Source organism: Nanorana parkeri, unplaced genomic scaffold (genome assembly GCF_000935625.1).
Source record: "Nanorana parkeri isolate BGI_ZX_2015 unplaced genomic scaffold, ASM93562v1 scaffold3, whole genome shotgun sequence".
NCBI classification, from domain to species: Eukaryota; Metazoa; Chordata; class Amphibia; order Anura; family Dicroglossidae; genus Nanorana; species Nanorana parkeri.
The window spans coordinates 154,949-169,970 of NW_017306271.1; the positions used below are offsets into that span (position 1 = coordinate 154,949).

General features: G+C 44.1%; 2 protein-coding genes across 2 annotated transcripts in view; one reads left to right on the top strand and one right to left on the bottom strand.

Annotated features, from left to right (window-relative positions):
• The window catches only part of TSR3 (TSR3, acp transferase ribosome maturation factor), a 9,701-nt gene extending 9,030 nt beyond the window's left edge, over positions 1-671 (bottom strand). Inside the window, exon 1 of the mRNA XM_018569260.1 lies at positions 550-671. Within this exon, the coding sequence (XP_018424762.1) occupies positions 550-664 (115 nt within the window). The 5' untranslated portion in view covers positions 665-671. The remainder of the gene's footprint in view (positions 1-549) is intronic.
• A 2,517-nt stretch (positions 672-3,188) lies between these two features.
• Positions 3,189-13,545, top strand: GNPTG (N-acetylglucosamine-1-phosphate transferase gamma subunit). The gene is made up of 12 exons (XM_018568716.1): positions 3,189-3,252; positions 3,652-3,706; positions 4,054-4,121; positions 4,776-4,830; positions 6,718-6,801; positions 7,066-7,159; positions 9,621-9,735; positions 9,813-9,895; positions 10,172-10,300; positions 12,017-12,092; positions 13,358-13,468; positions 13,501-13,545. The coding sequence occupies exons 1-11, from the start codon at positions 3,219-3,221 to the stop codon at positions 13,462-13,464; spliced, it is 900 nt and encodes a 299-aa protein (XP_018424218.1). The 5' UTR covers positions 3,189-3,218; the 3' UTR covers positions 13,465-13,468; positions 13,501-13,545.
• Positions 13,546-15,022: the final 1,477 nt, after the last annotated feature.

Here is a 15,022-nt window from a genome sequence, read left to right on the forward strand (position 1 = left end):
TCTTAGTATACCGCGAGCAGCAGCTCGCGGTATACTGCGGCGTCTCAGTATACCGCGAGCTACAGCTCGCGGTATACTGAGCCTAGAGTGACGGGAGGACGCTAGTTTGTGTCCTCCCGTTACCCTAAGGAGAACTATGGGGGAAAGCCTTAACCCCATAGTTCTCCTTTAAGGTTAGGGATGCACCGATACCGTTTTTTCGTTATCGAGTACAGATATTTTTTTTTTTGGTACTCGCCGATACTGAATGATTAGCCGGGAAGCCAGGCGGCGTGTAAAGATTAGCAGGGAAGCCGTCTCCATGTGAGGAGGAAGCATGGAGCCCGGCTTCCTGACTGGCCGGGAAGCCGGCTTTCAAGTCAATCAGAGGCATCGGCACCGATACTACTATTGGTGCATCCCTAGTTCAGGTAATTGAATGCCTTTTTGTAAGATTTAACTCGTGAGTTCAGTGTCACTTTAATGGCATTCTCCATTACTTAAAGCAATTGTTCTGCAAATGACACAAATATGATGTATATAAATGACGTGGAGGAACACAGACATTACCATCTAAAGCTTCATGGACTTCACTGGCGAAGCTCTCGAGACTTTTAGAAGGCCTCTTATAGCGGGATTCTTTCTGTTTCGGTCTGCCGTCTTTCTGAGGTTTCTTCTTTCCCATTGTGAGTGATACTGAAATATACAAAGTCACTCTAGAAATGCAGTTTGTTGTACAGACTCAAATCCAGCTGGAGGTGATCATAACAATCAGCCTTCTCCTGGCTGGTGGAATCCCTACATTAGAGTTCTTATACTGTCACCAAAGGGAACTCCATTCATTTTTAGTTTTGAAAGGAGTAGAGACGGGTTGGAAAACCTGCCAGGGTTCTAGATCGAAGAAGACAGTCACAGATCCAGAGGGCATGGCTATATGGTGCTACCGTGTATATACTTGCTTGAAGAAAAAGCCAACACTCTCAGTCCCCAATCACACTTCTGTAGCATGTGAACATGTTGCAAATCCCTCGAATGTATGTGTTCACGAAAGGTGTAAAAAATGTATGATGTGGTAACATTCTTTGATAATGGGCCCCCAAAGGTGACAACTAGGGATGCACCGATACCGCTATTTCAGTATCGAGTACCGATATTTTTTTCCGGTATTTGCCGATACCGAATACCGGAAGTCCCATTCAGGAAGCGTGTAATGACTCGCCACCTGGCTTTCTGATTAGACAGGAAGACGGGCGGCGTGTAAAGACTCGCCACCCGGCTTCACGATTAGCAGGGAAGCTGTCCCCTTGCTTCTTATCACTATGTGACGAGAAAGCATGGAGCCGACTTTCTGGCCAATCAGGAAGCCGGGCGCCGTGTAATGACACCGTGTAAATCTCTAACCCATCAGCTGCACCTGTGAGTGGAGGATTATGACATATAGGGATGCACCAATACCGTTTTTCCGGTATCGAGTGCCGATATATATCTTTCAGTACTTACCGGTACTTCCAGTAAAATGGAGCCGGCTTCCCAGGCATTCAGAAAGCCGGGTGGCGTATAATTACCCGCCGCCCGGCTTCTTGATTGTACGGGAAGCCGGCTCCATGCTGTTTGGTTGCCTTGATGCTGATTGGCCGGCAAGCTGGCTTTCCGGCCAATCAGAAACCCGGTGGTGAGTCATTACTTGCCACCTGGCTTCCTGATGACTGGGAAAGCAGCTCCATGTTCCCTCTCAGCACTGCCAGTCAGAGGAAATCTCCCTCTGACCGGAAGTTCTGGTATGGGGGGTAAGTATCAGTGCATCCCTAATGGCATATGTCTCTATTCTGGTGACAATGCTCTAAACCAGCCCTTCCCAACCAGGGTGCCTTCAGGCTTCCTCAGGAGAGCCTCGAAATGTTCATACAGTGCCATGCCTTTCCTTGATTTAAACGGGAGTATTTTTGCTTAGGGTCCCCCCTTAAAATCCATACCAGACCCCTTTCTGGGATTAGGGCCTGCTATGATTTTTGGAAGGGCCCACACACGTTTCTTACATTAATGTGTAACATTTTAGACTGGGGTTCCTCGAGACTTTGTGTACCTCTAAAGGGTGCCGTGACTTTGGACAACTTGGTGGCAGTGTAAACGTACAATCTGAATGATAAAACATTTCTCCAACAGAGCGGAATTGCTAATTCCAAGTCACAATGTTCCCATATTGTAGAGTTGTCCTGATTCCTGGGATGGTGGGATTGTGTGTGTAACAAACAATGCGGTCTTGTTTATCAAAGGTTTGGTGATGGTGTTTATTGTATCTCTGAGAGGAATAATAATAATCTTTTTCTCTATTTATTTTAGAGCAGACATCTCCTCAGGTCTATACTCCATCACCAAGACAACCAGCATTTCACAAACTTTTTTCAGTCACAGCCCCCTTTAAAAGTATGCAAAATCTCCCGGCATTCCAGTCTAAAATGTAAAAAATGTTGTGTGGTTCCCCCAAAGTCTATACTAGACCTGTATTCTAGATAGGGGTGTGGTATGGATTTCAAGGGGGGACCCCACACGAAAACATAAAGAAAGATGTGGAGTTCCCTGCTTTACATCAGAGCCCCCCTTACATATGAGTCCCGAGTTCCCCCTTTGCATCAGAGCCCACCTTCATACTTGTGTCACCACATTATGCTCCCACCTCTATACCGGTGTCACCACATTATGCTCCCACCTCTATACCGGTGTCACCACATTATGCTCCCACCTCTATACCGGTGTCACCACATTATGCTCCCACCTCTATACCGGTGTCACCACACTATGCTCCGAGCTCCATACCGGTATCAGAGTATTATTACATTTCTCCATACAGTCTCTCTTACCCCTCAGCGCCGAACATGCGTCCTCTTCCAAAACAACGTTAGGTTTTCCTCCCCGCCCTACCTATTCCTCTTAAATGCTTTTTATCTTTTTGTGGTTATCAGCAGCTGGATACAACCTAAAAAATCGACGGTATTGTAGCTGTTACGTATATTTTAGCATGTATCCACGCACAGACATTTTTTTTCAGTATAGTTATGCTTATAGTTATGACATTTATCCGCCCTCCCTCTCGACTCCCGCTGTACGCTCAGTGACGTGACACGGAAAATTGAAGTCCTGTGTTTGGCTTGTTGGATGTGCTGTGCTTCCGGGTGGTGAAGGAGACAGAAGTCATGTGACGGAGCAGTGTGGTGGTGGAGGAGGAGGCATGTGACTGCAGTATGGAGGGCTGGCTGGGTCTCTTGCTGCTCTTAGGTCAGTGTGTTGTGTATTGTGTTTGTCCCCTCAGTGCTGACCTCCTCCAGTGTATTGGTGATAGCAGTGTGCAGATATTCCTGTAGAGGTGACGCTGATCTTCCCACCCATCCTGGATAGCTTCATAACCTGGATGTTTTCTTAATGCATATTCAGGATGAAAGAAAATCCATATGTATGCATGGCTCTAATTCAGCTTTACCATGTCTGTGAATTATACAATCACACTGTGATCAGAAAGAATTATTGTTTTTCTTAAAATACACTGAAGTCAGTTCAGATGTAAACTGTGGCCAGAAAAGTTCTTCTTTACAGCACATGACTGCAGAAGACTTGTTTCTGTCTTGCTTCTAATAAGTACCTGTGATCATGGTGAGTGACGGATCTCTTGTTTTGTAGTTCATAATGCAGCTGCAGCCAAGATGAAGATTGTGGAAGAGCCCAACAGCTTTGGGTATGTAATGTTGAGTTTTAGTCATCCCTTTTATCGCCTTCACTGTGTAAAAGGAAACATTTGTAAGATCAGTTAGGTGTTGTACATGCGGGTTTTAGTGACAGAAGCTACAAATCCCATCATGCTTCTGCATCTGGGAGTCATGTCTGTGGCTGTCGGAGTCGTGCAGTGCCTTATGGGACTTGAAGTTCCACAACAGCTGGAGGTACAAAGTTGGGTTACCCCTGATGTTGATGTCAGGTCCTATTCTTGCATTCACTGCTCTTCTGTGAGTGGAATCAGTTAATCAGTAACTGCTCAGTACATGGATCTGTATGAGTGATGTTGACTTCTAATATTTTTCTCAGGTTAAATAATCCGTTCTTATCACATACAAACAAGCTACAACCAAGGACAACTCCTTCACCGCCTTCAGGTAATGTCTTCTTTTTTTTGTTTTGTTATTTTTTTATATGAACAGATTTATTAAGCTTGCACGGCTGGTACAGTCATGTGAAGACAACAGAACCCATATATGGTAAAAACTGACTAAAGGAATGAGCTTGGAGCGATGGCTACTTTACAACACACACAGGGACCATGGTGAACAAAAGTAGCCTCCCTCCAGAAGGATGGACAGTGTCGGCACCAATTCAGAGATGATTTGAGGATCTACAGCCGAATGACACACAAATAAGATACATTTTTGTTAGTAGTTAAGGTACTTGAAGGGAACTCCTGAGGTTATTGTCACTTTAAGTCAGACGCAACTGGGCAACTAGCATTTTCAGAAAGAGACCAGCAATGCCAACCTTCATACGTCCCCCATGACAGTCATTTTAAAGGTACGACAACATACCAGAGGCCCAGACTTGCTCAATGTAGCCCCCCCGTGTGTGTCTGCACCAAATCCAACAATGGAAAACTTGGCAGCTGCTCAGCTCTGTGCTGACAAGCTGGATCAGGTGCTGAGGAATTTTTGTATTGTTTGAGATGCACACACTGAGATAGAAACACACACATAGGTTGGGTAGCTGACTTCTTGTTAAAGGGCTCTTGGATGTTGAATTGCTGTTTTTTGTCTCTACAGGTCCATCACACCTTTTCAGATTGGCCGGGAAGTGTTTTAGTCTTGTGGAATCCACGTAAGTTGACACAGAGCCTGTGACTGCCAGAACAGGCCATTATAAGTACAGATTTCTTTACAGACATACCATATGTGAAAGTACAACAGCTAGAATATCATAGGACTTTTCTGGAAATTCTAATGACAGGGCTGTGTTGTCTTTTAAATATATTGCCAGTAGTTGAGTTATGACTAGTTCATTATTTCTAAATATAACTTATGCATTCATTATTTATACTTGCAAAGAATTCTCACTTTCTGATGCTAGAAGGTTGTTAAAGGAGAACTATGAGGTGAGTGCTTTTCACTCACCTCATAGTTCTAGCCGACCTGCGACAATGAGACTGTCACAGGTCGGCTCAGTAGATTGGGAAGTGAACGAACACATACCGGCGTTCGCTCACCTCTCCATCCTGTCACGGCTCTCTGCCGTGACAGCGGAGGGGCTGGATTCCCCCCTCCCCGCTCCGATCCTCCAGCGTTGACTGGCGGAACGGACAGGGGAGGGGGCGGGTACAGCTGGCTCTGCCTCCTAGATAGGCAGAGCCAGCTGTCACTCAAGCAGCTGGGCGGATCCGGACATAATTGTCGGGATCCGCTTCAGCTGCGGCGTCTCAGTATATCGCGAGCTGCAGCTCGCGGTATACTGAGCTTAGGGTGATGGGAGGACGCTAGTTAGTGTCCTCCCGTTACCCTAAGGAGAACTATGGGGAAAAGCCCTAACCCCATAGTTCTCCTTTTAATATATTATTTACAAAAAAAAATCCTTAAAGGATCATCAATCGTGGATTTATTTGAAGACTTATGCCAAATACACACGAGTCTTCAATAAATCCACAATTAATGATCCTTTAAGGAATTTGGTGTGCTGGTGACGTTTCTCTAATACAATTTACAACTGGCGGCGCCATCCGCAGTCATTCCAAGCACCCTTCCCGAAGTACGGGGATTTCCGGTAAGGAGTGCAACAAGCCTTCTTTATCTTACTACAAATAAATATCGCAGTAAAGGTAATCAAAACTCTTGTCAGAATCCTGCGTTTTCTATTCTTCCTCCAGGCTGTCCTAACAAGTAATATGGTAATAAAGTGTTTCTTATATTGGCGGCAGAACTAATCCACCAGACCGAATGCAACATTTTGGGCCCCCAGGAGCTTTCTGCCATAATGTGCAGTATGTACAGAAGATTAGCACATTATGGCAGACTTGCCCAGCAAGTGATCCCCTCCAGCCCTGAGATATCAACACTTCCCTCTGCCGCTTTGCATGTCCACGTCCTCCTGGTCTTTCGGAGTCTTTGGCCTCTCCATAGGCCAGGCCCAGGTGACGAGAGTCCCGCACATGCCAACGAGTTACTTCTTGGGACAGAATTGTGCCAAGGCTGTACTCTTAGCCATGGTTGCAGAAAATTCTAGTTTCCTTTTGGGAAACGCGCATACTTGCAGAAGTACATATATTTATTTATTATGATCCTCAGCTCCACTTAGTGGCCATAGGCAATATTTACCACGGTCACTGTTTTCTGTATGACTGACCAATTAAAGAACATTAAACCAGAAGAGAAATTACACTAAGAACATTTGTTTTTGACCTATTCTCACAACAGGTGGTTAACTAGCACAGAATGAATTTACATGCAGATGAATTAGATATGCAAATTGTGTATAAAATAGACCCATGTTCTGTATAGATACATATAAATCCAAAGACATGCTGGAAGGTTTATTGGCTCCTGTCTAAATTGGCCCTGTATGTGTGTGTACAATTGTAAGCTCCTTGAGGGTAGGGACTGATGTGAATGTGCAACTATGTAAAGCGCTGTGTAAATTGTCTGCGCTATATAAATACCTGTAATAATAATAACGTACATATATTTCCCTTTAACTTATTTTCCTGTATGATGACAGATACAAATATGAGTTCTGCCCATTTCACAACATAACCCAGCACGAGCAGACGTATCGCTGGAATGCATACAGCGGTATTTTAGGGTGAGTGTTGAATAAATAGAAAGTTTTTAATACTCCTGCCTTTTTCAAAAAGCATTTTTAATTCTTAGTTACTGATCCATAAGTGTGGTAACCCGTAGCAACCAATCAGAATTCATCATTTACAAGTCTGTCTTCAGTACCGTGAACTCTGATTGGCTTTGCTTTTAGGAAGTAGCACTTAAGAGTTAAGAATGTTTTACTGAATAAGGCCAACTATGTCGGTCATTTCATAAAACCTGCAGCTTCTCATGTGTTCTGTTTTAGGATATGGCAAGAGTGGGAAATTGAGAACAATACATTTACTGGCATGTGGATGAGGGAAGGTGACGCTTGTGGAGCCAAAAATCGTCAGACAAAGGTTTGCAGGGATTCAGTGGGGTCTAAGTAGAGGGCATGCATACTAGACTGCATAGTGTGCTTGAAGGTTTAATATTTACTGTGTGGGCAGATTACCAGAGGGCCATAATGCCCTTTGTTAACCTGCCCTGCAAAAGGCTTAAAAAAAGCAACTATCAGCCCCGGTAACTTATGTATTTTTCCACCTGAATCCAGAGGAGCTGCTTTGTGCTAATTGATGCCAGCAGTTTGCCTTTATCATAATGGTACTGTTGGGCCAGTGACTAGGACAGCATGGTGAAAGGGGCATCACCAGGCCTCATAATTGACTGGGGCAGTGTAATGTCTAATGCTGGACATAGACCATTCAAATTTCAACTAATTCCTGCTGGATCTGGCACAATTTGAGCCATGGGTCTACGTCCCACAAGGTTGTATTCAGGTGCCGTGGTTGTCTGAATACAATAGCCTGTAGTGGAGGGTCTACTAAACAGCGTGCATGGGGTAATGGATCATTTACTTTTTTTTAGCTGCTGGCTGAACAAGAAATCTAGCCATGCATGGCTTGCTTAAATACAGCCCTGCTCCTGTGAGCCTACAGCATGTATTTGCCTTTATCTTAAACTTAGTAGGGATGTATTGATGGCGAGTACTTGTACTCGCCCAAATGCGCCGATGCCTTCCGATACTGGAACTTCTGGACAGAGGGAGATCTCCCTCTGACTGGCAATGCCGAGGGAGCATGGAGCTTTCTTCCTTTCCAATCGGGAAACTGTGGGTTATGACCTGCCTCCCTGATTGGCTAGGAAGTAATGTCCCGACTCCTGGCTTCCTGATTGGTTAGGAAGCCACGCTCCCTAGGAACATATGAAGCCAGCTTCCTAGCCAATCAGGAAGCTGGAAGGCGGATGATGATGTGCCACTCTGCTTCCCGATTGGCTAGGAAGCCAGCTTGTTGGTAGGTAGCCTGGTTTACTGATTGGTCAGGAAGCTAGGCAGCCTCTTTCACTAGAACACCGGCTTCACAGGAAATTGGGAAGCCGGGCAATGGGTCATGATCCGCCGCTGGACTTCCTGATAATCGGGGCACAATGCACCGGTACTCGGTATTGGCGAGTACCCCCAATAAAACCCGGTAATCGTACTCTGTACCGAAAAAATGGTATCGGTTTATCTCTAACACTTAGCATAGCACAACTCATTGGAAACAAGACCATGATACCCTGTGCTATGTTTAGTACAGAGTTAACTAGAGGCACATGGGATTACAACCTGATTGTGCAATCATCTTTAGATCTGCCAACAACTATGTAGTGTAATGGCTTCCCTGATTGGATACAAACTCACTAGATGGATTCGATTGGTCCTCATCACATAGTTTCAATATACATCAGATTGTAACGTGTATGGTGACCCTTATAGCACGGAACATTTTTGCTGGCAGGACAACACGCCTCTAAATTTGTGTTCCACCTGTGCTTTCACCGCAACCTCACAGCCCACTTTCACTTCCTAACCTAACTGCATGAATAGGAGAATGTGATTGGTTTGTCTGGAGCAGCACAGACAGTTCTTTCAAATGGGGCCCAGAGACGGAGCTTTGATTGTATCTGGCTGTAATAGGAATACATACTAGAGTTGGTTTTTGTGACAAATCCAGGCTGTGTATTGCCAACGCTGGGGAAGGCACTGTGTGTATGTCTCTTTGTTTATCCTCCCATCCCCCATCCACACCTATCTGTTAAACTAATCAGCCCATTGTTAGACTCCCAACTCGAAGTGTGTATTGGGACAAAGCAGCCTCCTACAAAGTGGTGGATACCGGTTCGTTCTAGACCGGAGGGGGTGGGCTTCTTTCTATAAAACTCAAATGCTTGGTGTTAATAAAGGCTTGTGTCATTCTGCTTACCTCAAAATGAGTGCTGCCTGATTCTTGAGGTAATGGTAACAGGGTTTGGAATACGTTCCATTTGGGAAGCCATATCACTGACAGAGGTGCTCAGTCGGGGTGCCAGGGAGTCCGTCACAGTTTTGATAATACAATGAACGCTTACTTGAAAAAATCCCTTTTATGTAGTGAGTGCTGCCTTCCGTCTGCCCATCACTTTCACCAACTTCCTGGATTCCCAGTGTGCCATGCATCTCCTTCCCTGCTGCTTGATGTGATGCAATCTCAATTTCTCAAGACTACATATCCCATCATGCATTGCTTCAAGCAAGCAATGCTAATGTTACATTGTTCAGACAGCAGGCTAAGTTAGAGTTGTGACACACGGAAGTGCATATGCATAGGGCTGAGTGAAATTGTGTCAGTGCATTGAGGAATTACATCCTATGGCAATCTTCAATAAGTTTACAAACTTCTAGATCATTATAGTCATTAGGAGTGGGATAGAACGTATGGTAATTCATTATTATTATAGAAAGACCTATTTATTTTTACTTTGTGATCCTAGATACCCTTTCCATTTTTTTTTGTACAGGTTCTGTTAGTTTGTGGATCAAGCAACAAGTTGGAGGCAGTGTCTGAGCCAAGTACTTGTGTCTACTCCATGACGTTTAAGACTCCTCTCGTTTGTCATCCACACTCGCTATTAGGTAACTTGGAACTCTCCTTCTCATTGATATGTACTCTGTATGGTGTAAATCACTGATGGTCGCTCTTCTGGTCATAGTGTATCCCACGCTGAATGAAAGGCTGCGCAGGAGGTGGGATGAGATCGAACAGTCTTTATCTGATGAGCTGATCACTGAACAGGTACAATTAGGACATTATCATGACCAGGTGATGATGTCATGTTGGATATTCCCCACCATGACCATAAAAGCCTGGCAGAGGTTATAAACCTTTCCACACTCTATACACAATTCAACTTTTTTGGATATAGTTCTTTCTACTATAACACATCTTATTCTTAAATTCCCCCCTCAGTGCAGGTTAAATGTTATGTTTTTGTCTGATCAGATTTAAGTTCTGTTGTCTCGGATACATGTTAAATCTATTCATGTTTTTTTGCTTATTAATTATGCTCAGGGTTACAGGAAACTACTCCGAGAAATATTTCAAGAAGCTAATTACTTAAAGTCCACAGAAAGCAAAAGTGAGGAAAAAGAAAACCAGAAGGGGTCCAAGAGGTTTGAGACCCTGGAGCAATGCAGTGTGGTATGTTTTTTTATGAGATCACTAAAACGCTGGTTGCCTGGCTGTCGTGGTAATGTATTGTTGTCAGTACTGTCTGAATCACTGCTCGGACCAGGCACAGAGATCAGTTGTTACTTCACTAGCTACATGCTTTTTTTTTCAGGTCAGTGATTCAGAAAATACTGAAGCCAAGGGGTCAGCATAATGGCAAACACCTTAGATTTTACAGTGCCAGTATCATTATTTTTATCCGCACAGAAATCTGTTAATAATATTCTAGTTAGTTAATGAGGAACTTTGCCAGATTAGGGGAAAATGTAGAAGTCTGCAGTAACAAGTACTGTAGCTGTTGACTTTTAGGAAACCCATACTTGCCAACTCATAAAGAAAGTCCAGTGCTGTCTTCCATGCAGCCAATTCTTCCCAAGGCTTCTGCTATTGGGTGCCGCCACCATCTTGGATTTGGGAGCCAGCTGTGAATTCCTGCTGACCCACAGCCGCCTCCCTACTGCACATGTGTGAGATCCGCACTGCAGTGAGCCTGGTCCTGTAGCCTCCTGGGATGTGTGACATTATCCCATGAGGCTGCGGGTGGGAAGGGGGCAGACTTGAGGGACCGTTATCCTTGCCTCGGTGAGAAACGCAGAGGTAAAAGCAAGTACCACCAAAAAAGTACACACTCCCCAAAGAAAAAAATAAAAGCCATTGTGTAAGAGGCTGGGAGGAGGAAAAGGATGGCAGTGAAACCTTATCAGGTGAAGGTCTGCTTTAAGTAGTACATTGCTTATTTCCTGTAAAAAAAAAAATGTATGTATGTGTAGAGGGTCATATTGTGATGGAGAAAGGTTTCCATTCCACACCCACATTGATATTTAAATTGTACCTGTGCTTGCACAGAAGATATATTGCCAGTAGGCAGGTATACCAGGAATGGGTATCCTGGGTGCCTCGTTACCTGGGAAAGTCAGCTTTGCAAATCTCAACTACAGCTCCGAAGACGAGCACTGATTTGCACAATTCCCCTAACCTTGTGATTTGGCTTAGCACTGTCACATGGGGCCAGGGAAGGAGTCCATAGCCCTGGGTAAACTCTGATCAGTCAGATTGAGTTTGCACATTTGTTGTCTTTCCCTGGTCTTGGTACTGCTGGGGAGGGGAGAACTAATTGAATCTTTTATTTCCCTGCATGGGCAAATTAAAGTGCATTTTACATTTATGACTAGCACAAACACACGGTCCCATAGTAGTACTCTTTTCATGTTAAAATGACTGCCCTGTATGGCATTGGTTGCTTAGATTAAAAAAAACAAAAAACTATTCTTGAAAAGGTTTTGCTAGCATTGCTATATGCACTTGCTGCAAAATACAGCAAAAACCAGGTCATGCTTTTCTGTAGCTGGTGACCATTATACATTTAGGATGCATTATTAGAAGCAAAACTGTTTGGGTTTCATGCTACTCCTAAAGCATAACCATCCAAATGCCACAATCGTTCTGGCTGTAGCAGAAAATGTACTGTACATCTCAATGCGATGATATCTCTCAGGGGACTGAAATGCAGCATAAAATGCTTTCCTTTAGGGGATGTCAAATGGCACATTACATGCCAATGTTGGCGTTGAGTGGTCACCTTTCACCTGCATACATAGGAATGACTGTATTACTCTGCACTAACATGACCATTTAATATTTTTCATTTACAGCTATTTGTTTTTATGATTTATAATTTTGTTTTAGGCAAACAATGAACTGTCTGAAGAACTAAAGCGCCTCAAGAGCATTCTAGACAAAAATGGGATTTCTTATAAAAATGGTAAGCACCAATGCCTTCCTAGGAAATGTTATTGAGAACACAAATGTTTGATTTGATTGGCGTTCTTGGGAGTTACAGGTATAGCCGGCCATATATTATGAAAATGTTATCAAGAACTGCCTGAAATTTGCTCAGAGGGTGCCCCTGTCAGCACCCATCTGTCCAGCATCCCTCGATCAGAAGTTTGAAGGAGCTGGTTGGAAAATCTTGCTGCAAGTACCGTTCGGGCATTCTGACAGTTGCTGGTGGTCATTGTAAGAATACAGTGGAAACAATGCAGGGGATTTGTCCATCCACGCTGCTTAGAACAGTGTATGGCCAACTTTCAACTCCAAACCCAGTTACTTTGTGATGGACATGCTTTATAAAGTAAACAAAAAAACCTTCTTTACTCTCCCCGAGACAAATCCTCCTTTGGGAGGACACACGCTCCCCCTCCCAGACACTGCAGCTCACATTGGGGGGGTTTTAGCAACACAGGCAGTGTTGTCAATCCAGAAATCAGTGAGCAGTGCTAGGTGTGGCCAGGTGCTGAGTGACAAGCCACAGGCTTCTAAATCAGTAGTGGCAATGCTGATAGCCACACCACCTGCAACATCTTCTCATCCCACTGTAGTGCAAGAAGTTGCAACCTGCACAAGAGTGGCAACTCTTCTCAGACTGCAGGAGCAGTGCAGTATTGTTGCCGCCCCATCACAGGAAGTTGCAGTGGACTTCACTGGCAGGCAACTGAAGGGACTTTTTAAAAGAGAAAACTTGTATTTAAGTGCCACAGCCCTTTTTTTTTTTAAATGAGGGGAGATAGTCCACCCGGACTGCATAATACAGTGGATGGCCAGCTTTACTCAAACATCTGCCAGTCCTTCCTCTTATACTCTGAGCACCAGGATTCATAGTTGCAGTGCAAATGTGATGAAAGTCAAAGGTTAAGATGGGCCCAGTCACAGGAAAGCATTTCTCTTTGCAGTTTAGAGAAGGTATCCACAAGCCATTGTTTCCATTCACTGCACTGAAACAGCTGTATGCCGTTTTGCATAAATCGCTCTGAAATAAAAAGCTTGCCATCCACTTTAGTTTTTCTTGTTCAGTCCGGGGGGGCTAAACAGTGTAAATGGAGAAATCTCCTTCCGCCAGCACCTGTTAGTTACAGACATCATTGGTGGGATGATCGGTGTTGCGAGGGAATCTGATTATTTGGAAAGTGTTAATGGGGAGCATATGAAGTTGCCTTTTAAATTCTAACAGTTAATCTTTTACATTCCTAGCATCAGATAAGACAGTTGACCATCTGGTTCCTTCAAACCCAAATGCTGCCAGAGCAGAAGAAAGATTTCACCTCCGCGGAGATACTGGTGATAGAGATGACCACTAACATATAGAACACCCCTGATCTTCGTAAAATTGCCTCGGTTTTGGGAGCCACCTTCGCAAAGACCACAGGATACCTCTTTTTGGATATACGGCATCTCCTTTTTAATGGAACACAATGCAGTGGTGATGTCCACACTATGAGATGTATAGACCTACCTCGAACACTAACATTGTGTAGAAGAGAAGAGCTTAATGCAGTCATAGAAGATGTTCCTGCTTCTTGCATATAATATGAAATGAGGGATTTATGAAACCGGGAATAAAGGAAACTTTTTTTTTTTTTAGCATGACAACCAATCATTTTTTATTTTGAGTTGCTGAATTTGAAAATTAAAAAGTCTTTAAATGGGCGATGTCTTAGCTTTTATTTTGCCCGGTCTTTACCCATCATCATTTGAAGCACTGCTGCAAAGTAAGAAGAATCACTTTTAGACATGCATACCATTCATGTACAGCCAAAAAATAGTGATTAAAGGAGAACTATGAGGTGAGTGCTTTTCACTCACCTCATAGTTCATGCCAACCTGTGACAATGAGACTGTCACAGGTCGGCTCAGTAGATCGGGAGGTGAGCGAACACATAGCGGCGTTCGCTCACTTCTCGATCCTGTCATGGCTCTCTGCCATGACAGGGGAGGGGCTGGATTCCCCGCTCCGCCAGCGCTGACGGGGGAGGGGGCGGGTACAGCTGACTCTGCCTCTAGATAGGCAGAGCCAGCTGTCAGTCACGCAGCTGGGCGGATCCAGACATAATTGTCGGGATCCGCTTCAGCTGCGGCGTCTCAGTATACCGCGAGCAGTAGCTCGCGGTATACTGAGCCTAGGGTGAAGGAAGGACGCTAGTTTGTGTCCTCCCGTTACCCTAAGGAGAACTATGGGGAAAAGCCTTAACGCCATAGTTCTCCTTTAAAGAATCTCTACAGTCATGCACAGCTGACTGCTTGCCTTCCAGAACACTATATACTGGAATGGGTTAATTGGACTAGTAATCGCTTAATATTTGACCCACAGGTAGCCCTCTTCAGCCTTTCTTCATGCATATGGCGGAGAACTGTGTTCTATACATAGGAGCCCACCACTAAAGCCAATTGTTTTGCTCTTAATTAAAATACAAAGTTATTTTTGTGTGGATTCTGTTATGCTAGCCATATAAAATGTTTACTTTTATCAGATCAATATAATTGTCCAACAACTGTATAGAGATGAGAGTGACTGGATTTAAAGTATTAACAAAAGTACTGCAAGTTCTTTTCAATAGCTCTAGTAACTTTTATTCCGCAGTCACGTAGGCGCACAACCTTCCTCGTTTTCTTAGTGCAGGGGGTGTATTTCTTGCCACAGGGCAGCTGCCTAATTACATCAGACATAGCGGCTAAAAGCCTTTGTCAATCATCAAAGGATGCTGTGCAAATAGTTAGATTAGGTGCTGTTGCCACATTTGTTTCCTCAGCAGAAATTCGGAGAGGCATAAACACAGGCAGGCTAGGTGGGGGAAATGGATCTTTAACTATGGGAAGATCAAGAATGCCATGTCTGTATCCTCTGCAGATGTACCCCCC

Bases quoted from the DNA above. Each gene is read 5' to 3' on its own strand.
- GNPTG (XM_018568716.1), top strand. From the start codon at position 3,219: ATGGAGGGCTGGCTGGGTCTCTTGCTGCTCTTAG. The intron at 3,707-4,053 runs GTATGTAATGTT...TATTTTTCTCAG, and splicing joins GAAGAGCCCAACAGCTTTGG to GTTAAATAATCCGTTCTTAT. The intron at 7,160-9,620 runs GTTTGCAGGGAT...TTTTTTGTACAG, and splicing joins CCAAAAATCGTCAGACAAAG to GTTCTGTTAGTTTGTGGATC.